The following is a 9,539-nucleotide window of genomic DNA, read 5'->3' as shown; positions in this document are numbered from 1 at the left end:
ATGAATGATGGATATTCAAGCAAGTTGACTGACACACGCTGAAAAATATTGTAGGTTTGCATGTGGAAATTTTTGCTGGTTCTATGGTTGTGAATATCCTGCTTGCCTGATATTAAATTCACATGAGGTGAATAAGAGGTAGATGAGATAAAATAAACAGATTTCTTTTCACAGCCACCCACTGTTTCCTACAGTATATTGCTTGAACATTATGTCCTAAATTAAGGATTAATTCTTTTACGCTATTTGGTTTTAATAGACGTACTTCATTCATTTTGCTCCAATAAATCAGTAAGAGAGCATACAGTTCTTTTTTCTTTTATTATTTTCCACTTATTATTTAAGTGTTTATTTAACTTGCACCCAAAGATCCAACTGAATTCAAGTTGAGTGCGCTTGCTGCCCTGTAGCTGGACTAGTAAAAACAGCCTCGCCTATTGCACGCACTTCATAGAGGTTACAGGTCAATTCACACATCATTGCTTCCTACATATATGCTTTAATGCTATAGAATGTGAAATCTAGATATTCAGAATCAGTTTTAATGTGTTTAAAGGCTTTGTTTTGAAATTTCGTTTGCATTTTTTTTTTTTGCATGAGCAGCATAACTTAATTCCTGTGCAAAACATTTTGAAAACGTTGCCATCTTTTTTTCTCATGAGAATTATTTATCTTCTTGTTCTTTGAAGCAATTTGTCCAATCCTGTCTCTTTAAGAGGAGTGAGGGGCGGGAACTCTGTGCCTTAGCTGTACTGTAGGTTCAGCGCCCAACTCTCCAGCTGAGATTTTTCTGTTATGAGTTTGGTATTTCCTCTGGGTACACAGACAGAAGGCCCACATCGGGTCCTCTCTGCTGTCAGAAGAGGGTCGTTTTAAACGCTGGAATAACGGGAAGCTATAGTATGCAACAACAAAAAAACGGCCCTGGGACACATGTTGGCACTAAAATTCCACTGGACACAAGGAAGCAATGCTGGATGTTCTTCAGAGTTTGAAAGAGGATCGCTGACCCAAGCAGGGTGAGTCTCCAGAGCGACATCATCGTTTAGTGCACTCTCGTGCAGTTCCGGCAGCCAGCATGACAGTATACACACTGAATCTCAGGGTCTTCTGGCCCCTGGTTACCTTCGTCCTCACTGTCCTCCTGTTGCTGCTACACAGCTCTCTGCGCAGGGTTCCAGGCTCTGCCCCAGCAGACTGCCCAGACAAATCCGTAGGACCTCTCTTACTCGCCCTATTTGCGCTGGGTTTCATTCTCCGCTACTTCTTTAAATATTGCTCTTCTCGACTAAGGAGGACCAAGAGGGTCTTCCGTGAGCTTCCTGAGGTGACTTGTCGAGTGGCCTCCTCGAGGAAGGAGCTGCTGGAGAGTTACTATGAGCGGCACGTGTGCTTGTCCCCGCACGTCCTCGGACACAGCAAGGCACATGTGGCCAAGCTGGTCAGTGAGCTGGTGAGGGCTGGCCGTACCAAGAAGCCTCCCGAAGCATGCTTTGCCTTCAGGGGAGACTTTGTGCAGATCGGCAGCTGTTATGAGGAACACAAGGTGAGCTGTGCGGACTGCTTTGATATCCTGGTCCCTCTGCACCTACCTTGTGGCCTGAAGTTGGCGCCAGTGACGCTTTCGTGTGGAGAGGGTTGGATGCTGCCTCTCTGTAGTCTGGAGATGCCCCGAGCTTCTGTCTGGTTGCGTGAACACAAGGCCTTCGCTGGGAGCTTCCTGAGTTTGAGTGGGACAGGCGGAGCATACAGGCTATCCCCAGATGCTGTCCTCCGCTGGTTCTATCTGGCAATTCAGCGTTGCCTTGCCGCTGTGCGCCAGCCCTTCGAGTGGCACTGTTCCCTGGGCTTGTCGCTGTGTGACTCCCGTGTCATGCTACGCCTTACACCACTCTCTGACTATGTGTGCTGCCACATCTGCATGGGTGTGCGCCTCATCCCCGCAGTGCCGCTGGCGGACGGCTCCTACCTGGTTGGCTCTGCGTGCGGCCCCCAGCAGGGGGAGCTCTGGACTCCATACTTTCCTCGTCAGGAGCAGAAGCTGCTGGGCTGGCTGAGGAACCGGCTTCCAGTTGGATCCTGCCACCTGAAGTGTCTGCAGATGATAAAGGCTCTGAGGGACCTTGGGGGGCAGGCTCTGGACAGCCACGGTGGGGGAGAGTGGAGGGAGGTCCTGTCGTCATACTCCCTGAAGACGGCATGGCTGCACCTTTTGCTCACAATGCCCCCGGAGCGGTGGAGGGACCACTGCTTTCTGGACAGACTTGAGGACCTCCTGCAGAACCTGAAGGAAAGCCTACGTCAGCGGGAACTGAGACACATGTTCCTTGGGGGCAACACAGAGCTGCTTCCCAGCTTCCTCACCTTACCTAAGCTGTTCAGGGACACTGCTCCATCCAACCTCTTAGTGGGCTTCCACCCCACATCCCTTGACTTGGTCTGTGCCCGGCTTTCCTATTTCTGGGCACACCTGCATTGGTTTATTCGTCTAGGCCAGTGCTCACCAACTGCTGGAGTCCGGTCTGCATCAGGGCCAAAATACAGCTGAATCCGGACCATGTGTTCGAGTTTGCTGTTGAGAACTCACCAGCCTCTCTTGCTCATTTAGCTGATGTTCTAATCCTAGGAAAGCATTTTCAATATTTATTCATTGATTCTTGGTTTATAGTGGAACTTGTGGGAATGGTGATGATAATAAATGGATTTCACACTAAGTGGCGAGTAAATATTATCTTGTAATGCTTGCACTGTGTTCGTATAAAAATTCAGCAAAAAAAGAGTGTGCAAACCCATTAGAGAACTGCTCAGTGACAATACCCTTACTGAAATATGGCTTAGGGCTTGTTTTTTTTTTTACAGGGATCAAGGTCAATGCTGGCACATTCACAGCAGAATTCATTAGCTACGGCAAGTTTGCTGTTTGAGCAGCTGTTACTGGATGCTGGTAGCACTGCAGGGACATCGTGTCCGGAGGCCCTTGGGGTTATTTTCAGGAACCGTTGGAGCAGCCTTCTGTGTTTCCGTCAGGAGACCCAGTGCTGAAGGAGAGTGGGAAAGGCTTCTTAGAGCTGTCACACGAAATACTGGGCTGTCATGTGTTGTTAAACTGGAATTAAACTGTGACAGTGTTAAAAGTTGGAAGTCGCAAATTCACATTATATCAATTATTTACAAAGTAAAATTATTTGCTGCTGCTCTTAAGTAATAATAAAAGATATAGATTGAATATATTTTTCAATATTGCTGTGGAGCTGCGGTGTTATGCATATATGCCTGTGTGGTGTGGTAAAAATAGTGTACTGATACAAGTAAAATCAAACTTGCAGTAATGAAAATATAGTTAAATTTTGGCCACTCATTCTCCTGTAGACTGATACTGTGCTAGTTTGTGTTTGTCTCAGGTTTTCAAGCATTCTGGACATGGGTGTATAGATGTGGGATGCAGATGGAGCTTAAGGGTAGAGCTTGTGTTTGTGTAGACCCTTGTGACTGGCCTGCTTGGGACCATTTAGCCTAGTGAATTTAAAGTATCATGTGACAGAAAATCCTGCCCTATGCCACATACCGATAACTCTTATATACAGCTCAAAATACTGTCATCCACTAGCAATAAAACAGAATATGATCCAGGTGAGGGGTAGCTTGGTGGTGCAGTGGTTAGCACTGTTGCCTCACACCTCTAGGACCCGGGTTTGAGTCTCTGCCTGGGTCACGTGTGTGGAGTTAGCATGTTCTCCCCATGTTGTCGTGGGGTTTCCTCCGGGTACTCCGGTTTCCCCCCACTGTCCAAAAACATGCTGAGGCTAATTGAAGTTACTAAATTGCCCATAGGTGTGCGTGTGTGAGTGAATGTTGTGTGAGTGTGCCCTGCGATGGGCTGGCCCCCCTTCCTGGGTTGTTCCCTGCCTCATGCCCATTGCTTCCGGGATAGGCTCCGGACCCCCCGCGACCCAGTAGGATAAGCAGGTTGGAAGATGGATAGATGATCCAGGTGTTCTTTCTCACTGGTCAGGATCCATAGACCTTTTCATTATCACAGCCTTGAAGGGCCACAGGTGCCATTTCTTACCTTGAATGGGTGACATTTAACACCTTTAGCTGGAGAGAAGTCTTGTTCTTGTGACAATGAAGCTGCTTATGCTGCAGAATTGGGGCTAGCAGGAGGCAAGCTTGTGAGAAAGCCGCACTTCCTGTCAGGAGGCCATGAGAATGTGCAAGTATTCAGCAGAGACCAGCCACAGCTAGAACAAGGACGGGGGCGTTTTTCATGATCTGAGTGCCACTAGGTATTTGTGCAAGTTTCATGTGACACGGTCCTTGTCTTTTCTGGTAGTCGTACACATGGGACCTGGCTTGAATCAACAAATGGTTTGCAGCTGTGATGTGTACTGTGATGTGTAGTGACTGAACTGTCATAGACTAGTGTCACCTTTGGCTGCTCACTGTATTATTCTAAAGATAGGCTCCTGAGCCCCGTAACTCTAATAGGACAACAAGATGCTGAATATAGGGAGATGAAACGTTTCCTTCTCTATTTCAAGCATAAAAAAGAGTGTGGAATATTGTAGTTAGAACAGCATTTCATTCATTTTTGGCTACCAAGCAGATCCTTAAAAATAATTGTTCCTGTTTTTAAAGCAGAAACATGCAATCTTTTTTGGAAAAAATGAGAAAATTAAATGTTAAAAAGGAGAGACTATGATAATGATTATCTGTGTGCGGGGGGTACAAACCTCTACAAGCTGGACAGAGGAAAGGGAGATGTGGGGAAGAGATGTGAAATCGCAGGAAGAATATATTAGAGGCGGATAAGAACATGACAGTAGGAACAAGACTATTTTAGCTGAAGGAAGAGGAAAATCAATAGGATGATCTTACTGATGCTAATGTTGCATTTTCCATACTAAGATTCACACATTAAAGTTCCTTAAACCCACTTAACATGAATAAATTGAATTAAATTGTTATACAGCTATTGTGGTATTTATTATGGAACAGTGGTAACAGTTTATGCAGTGCAGTGCAATAATTTATTTATATAGTTTTATTATTGCATTATATATGTAAAATACTTATTCATCATGTTAATTGACTCATGAGATGAGTTACTTTGTAAATTCAGAGGCTCCTGTTAGCCAGATGTTTTTATGAGAGAACATAGCAAATTTCAAGGAGAAACTGTTCTTTGTCCTTTTGAATGTTCACCTAACATGGTAGATATTATCAGTCATGTATTGTTTACTGCTAATAAAGCTTTCTATTCATATTCATTTATGTCAGTTATTATTTAAGCTGTATCATTAATTAATTTAATTTAACGCACTATTGTTATTCATCGTTTTTAATCTTCTTGTTCAACCAAATTTTTGGTGTGTTCCTTCACCCATAGTTTTCTAAATATCGGTCACAAACAACATTAGAAAAGTAAATTGTGAGACTCCCTATGCACCTTGGTTACCACCTATTTCACATAGAAACAACCTGCAAGACCTGCCTGCTGCTCATTTTCTTCAGGAAATACACTTTTCTAATTAAATTTACTGGTTTAGGAGCAGCCCTCTCTGAATCCAGCTACTAACAGAAAACCATGGGTAGCAGCAACCATGGATATGGTTAAAAACCCACACCAAAAGATGTACGAGAAACAGTCTGGCGGTGCAGAGAAAAGATGGAAGAGAACTGGATGACCAGTGGATAAGAGCATGTGTTTATGAGGACATCGTGACTCTATTGGCCCATGGAGGGACTGTGAGCCACAGTACGGTGATCCCCATCTGTGAAGGGCAATGATAGAGAAGAGAGAGGTTTGAAACTGGAAATATAGAAAAAGAAATAAAGCACTCACATGGGGGGGATGTGGGAGGTGCTGGAGGCACTCACCTAGTGTGAGGTGCTGGAGGCACTCACATGGGCAGCAGTGGGAGGTGCAGCAGGCTCTCATCTAGTGTAAGGTGGGAGGTGCTGGATGCACTCACCCGGGGAGAGGTGGGAGGTGCTGCAGGCACTAACCTGGGGGGACGTGAGAGGTGCTGGAGGCACTCACATGGGCAGCAGTGGGAGGTGCAGCAGGCACTCGCCTAGTGTGAGGTGCTGGAGGCACTCTCATGGGCAGCAGTGGGAGGTGCAGCAGGCTCTCATCTAGTGTAAGGTGGGAGGTGCTGGACACACTCACCCGGGGAGAGGTGGGAGGTGCTGCAGGCACTCACCCGGGGAGAGGTGGGAGGTGCTGCAGGCACTAACCTGGGGGGACGTGAGAGGTGCTGGAGACACTCTCCTGGGCAGCAGTGGGAGGTGCAGCAGGCACTCGCCTAGTGTGAGGTGGGAGGTGCTGAAGGCACTAACCTGGTTTAAATAAAATTAGAATGGTCAACTTGTTGCATCAACAACTTGCTGCGTGGACTTGTTGCACATTTTTGCTGTGCTATCTCTCCCTCTCGGTTGTTGCAGTGTTGCCTTTTTCTTTGAAATATGACTGGCATATGCAGTCATTAATATTACCATCCCCAACTGTGTATGCCATGCAGCTCCAGACTATTTGCCGTCTGTTTCCATGGTGAATCCTTTTTCGGTGATCTGCTGATCATGACCTTTTGTCGTTCCGCAAGACTGCACTTTAGTTAGAATTTACAAAGTCAGACTTGATTGAACTCAATCCCTAAGCTGTAATCAGCATTTCTGGAACCATTATTTATGTTTACGTCATTTCAGGCTCATTCGAGACAGAGTTAAGGTTTAACCCATAACACGATTTCTGCAATACTCCCCTGGAAATGCACCTTTCTAGTTATATTTTATAATTGCTTATTTAACATATTAACTCATTATATAATATTACTTATTATATTATTTATCAATTTATAATAATAATTTATATTATTTATATTAATATTATCATTATTGTATTATATTAAACAACAATCAGAAGGTTAGTGCCAATGATCACGCTGGCCTTGAGTTACAAATGGGCCTCGACGAGCACTGGCCAAAGACTCACTCCCCCCAGAGCATCAAATTAATAAACACTAAGTGGGGCTCTAAAAATTCTCTCACAAGAAGGCCAGGTTATCCCTATGAAATGGTTTTTGCTTCAATAGGAGTGGTACCCCGAGAATATTTTAATCAAATTTAATTAAAGTAGATGATTATATCATGCATTTTAGGGCTACAGCTATCAATTATTTTAGTAATCGAGTATTGTATCGACTATTCCATCGATTAGTCGGATAAGAAATACTTTTGTCTTATTAAAGAGCATTAGTAACTATTCTTAAAATGAATAACTCATGGGTTTACGTTTTAGTAACATTTTTAATGGTTGAACTCCATATAACAAAGTGTTGACAAATGAACTGAACCCTTTTAGTGCATTTATGTACATATTTGTTTTGCTTTTTAAAAGAAAACACTTTCTTAAATGCAAAAATAAATAAAATGATGTCAAATAAAATTACTGAAAAAAGGTATACATATATCTTAAACTGATGCATAAATTAAAATGGCTTTTATTCTGTGCTCTTGTACATTTATAGAAGGCATAAAAAAAGTTCTAGCAGGATTGTATCTCCTTGATTAGTGTGCATGTTCATGTGTGTGTAAGTGAATGTGAGTGTGTGTGTTTAAGTGTGTTAGAGAATGAGTGTGTGTGTAAGCCTTTAAAGGAGCAGATGGCAGTTGGATAATTCTGTGTCTCAGAATTTCACTGGCCCAAGGCTGTTGGGGGCAGGGGGGGTATGTAGGTAATTTTATGTTATATTTATAATATTTATATTAATATAATTATATAATATTATTCATATTAATCTAAATCTGCAGAATAATATTACTAAAGCCTTGAAATAGATCTAGTTGAGTACACCCCATGCTCCCTTTTAGACTCACCCCTGCATGCTGCAGATATCACTGCGACTAATGAAGCTGAAAACATCGCTTTTCTTCACCTTTCAGCTTGTTGAACAGCTGGTTTGGTTAAGGACTCCCGCCGGTTCTTTACCAGTGAAGGTTTAGTAGCGATTACAAGCGCTGCTGTTGTTTTCGTCACTCCAGCTGAGTTCACCATCTCTGTTACTGAACCGTCTCTGTGCTCTTAGTGTACAGACAGGCTCCAGCTCCATGTTAATTAAACCACGACAGCATCATTTTCACTGATGTTGTGTTATCAGTGTTTTATTGATGAAAAATAGGGCTGCTTGGGCTGAATCTCGATACACAGTTTTATTCACACATATGCCCATAAATACGTTTCTATCGCATGTCTATTTTCGTCGCGAATGTGAGTGAAGCGCTCGCGCTTACTTTGTATACTGGTTCCGATCTGTGGACTGGATGCATAGACTGGGTGCTTTCTGTTGAGATGTTGAATCATTGACGTTGTGCTATGGTGGTAAGATAATTCGGTTTTACAATGGACACACCGTACAGGATTTTCGCTTTTCTTTTGTTTGAAATGGTACCAAACTTTAGACCTTTTTCGTCGTTTTCTCTGACTTTCCTCGCTATTTTCCCTGTTTTCTTCCATTGCGCCATCAAATCAAACCTGCTCCACGTAATGCATCGTAAGCACACCGTGCGACAGTAATAATCCTCCGAGTGAAACACGCTGATCACTAAACAGTACATAGTCATACGGATTACACAAAGCATCGAAGCAAAGAATTTGTATCAAAGGATTTTTTGTAATCGAGTTACTCGATGAATCGTTGCAGCCCTAGTGCATTTCATGAACATGCAACGCTAGGTGGCACTGTGAGACCACTTGCCAATCTTGATTTTTCTTTTTCTATAGGAGCAAAAAATTTTCAACAAATTAAAAAGGAATTAAGTGAGATGTATGTAATAATTTTGCTGAAATTTAAAAAGAAAGATGACGCATTCATTAATGCAATTCATGATGGGAAAGTTTATCATATACCAGCATCATAAAAAAGTATCAGTTAAGTCATCATATGAAGTCATGGTATAAAGAAATAGGATTGGGTACTGAACATTCTGTGGCTGAATCTTACTCTAGCTAATAGCTGGGAATAAATGTAAACAGACATTTCCCTGGATAACAGTGCTAGTTAAGTCTAATATGCTGAATGCAGAAACACGCATTGATAAAAGCACCTTGTCTTTTATTCAAAGCCTTTGAAAGATCTTTGAAAATGAAGCTGGTTTAAATGTAATGGGATAAACATTAGGGACATTACGAAATACTTTGGGTAAACTGTAGCTTGGCTCTTTTAAAACTAAAGACTGGTATGTGCTCGGGCAGCCAGCAAAGCAACAGGTGATGAATGCTGTCATCTCTATGGAAAGGCACCTCGGCCGTACGTCTGCCCGCTGGGGTATTGATCTCGCTCAGCCTCTAATGGGCTCTAAGGCGTGGACAGAACCAGTGGACAGAACCGCCTGTCCAGCCATCAGTCGTGTGCGCTCTGGCGGGGCCACTAATTCAAGGGTGGCAATTTAAGGGTGCTGAAGAACTTCAAACTGCAGACTGAAATGGAGTCTTATAAAGCAGCACCTAGATTTTGGGGAACTGGGGGACAGGGGAGGAG

At 43.3% G+C, this 9,539-nt stretch overlaps 1 protein-coding gene and 1 long non-coding RNA gene across 2 annotated transcripts; both read left to right on the top strand.

The window, feature by feature from the left end:
• The first annotated feature begins 765 nt into the window (after positions 1-765).
• On the top strand, positions 766-5,270 carry LOC125743181 (uncharacterized). The gene is made up of 2 exons (XR_007398301.1): positions 766-1,019; positions 2,860-5,270. It is a non-coding gene; the product is annotated as an uncharacterized LOC125743181 (long non-coding RNA).
• On the top strand, positions 1,010-5,270 carry LOC125743180 (inositol 1,4,5-trisphosphate receptor-interacting protein-like 2). Its single transcript, XM_049015901.1, has one exon. It carries the CDS (start codon positions 1,079-1,081, stop codon positions 2,546-2,548), a length of 1,470 nt encoding a protein of 489 aa, XP_048871858.1. The 5' UTR covers positions 1,010-1,078; the 3' UTR covers positions 2,549-5,270.
• Positions 5,271-9,539: the final 4,269 nt, after the last annotated feature.

The sequence above is a fragment of the Brienomyrus brachyistius genome, chromosome 5 (genome assembly GCF_023856365.1).
Source record: "Brienomyrus brachyistius isolate T26 chromosome 5, BBRACH_0.4, whole genome shotgun sequence".
NCBI classification, from domain to species: domain Eukaryota; kingdom Metazoa; phylum Chordata; class Actinopteri; order Osteoglossiformes; family Mormyridae; genus Brienomyrus; species Brienomyrus brachyistius.
This window is presented reverse-complemented; position numbering and strand designations above follow the sequence as displayed.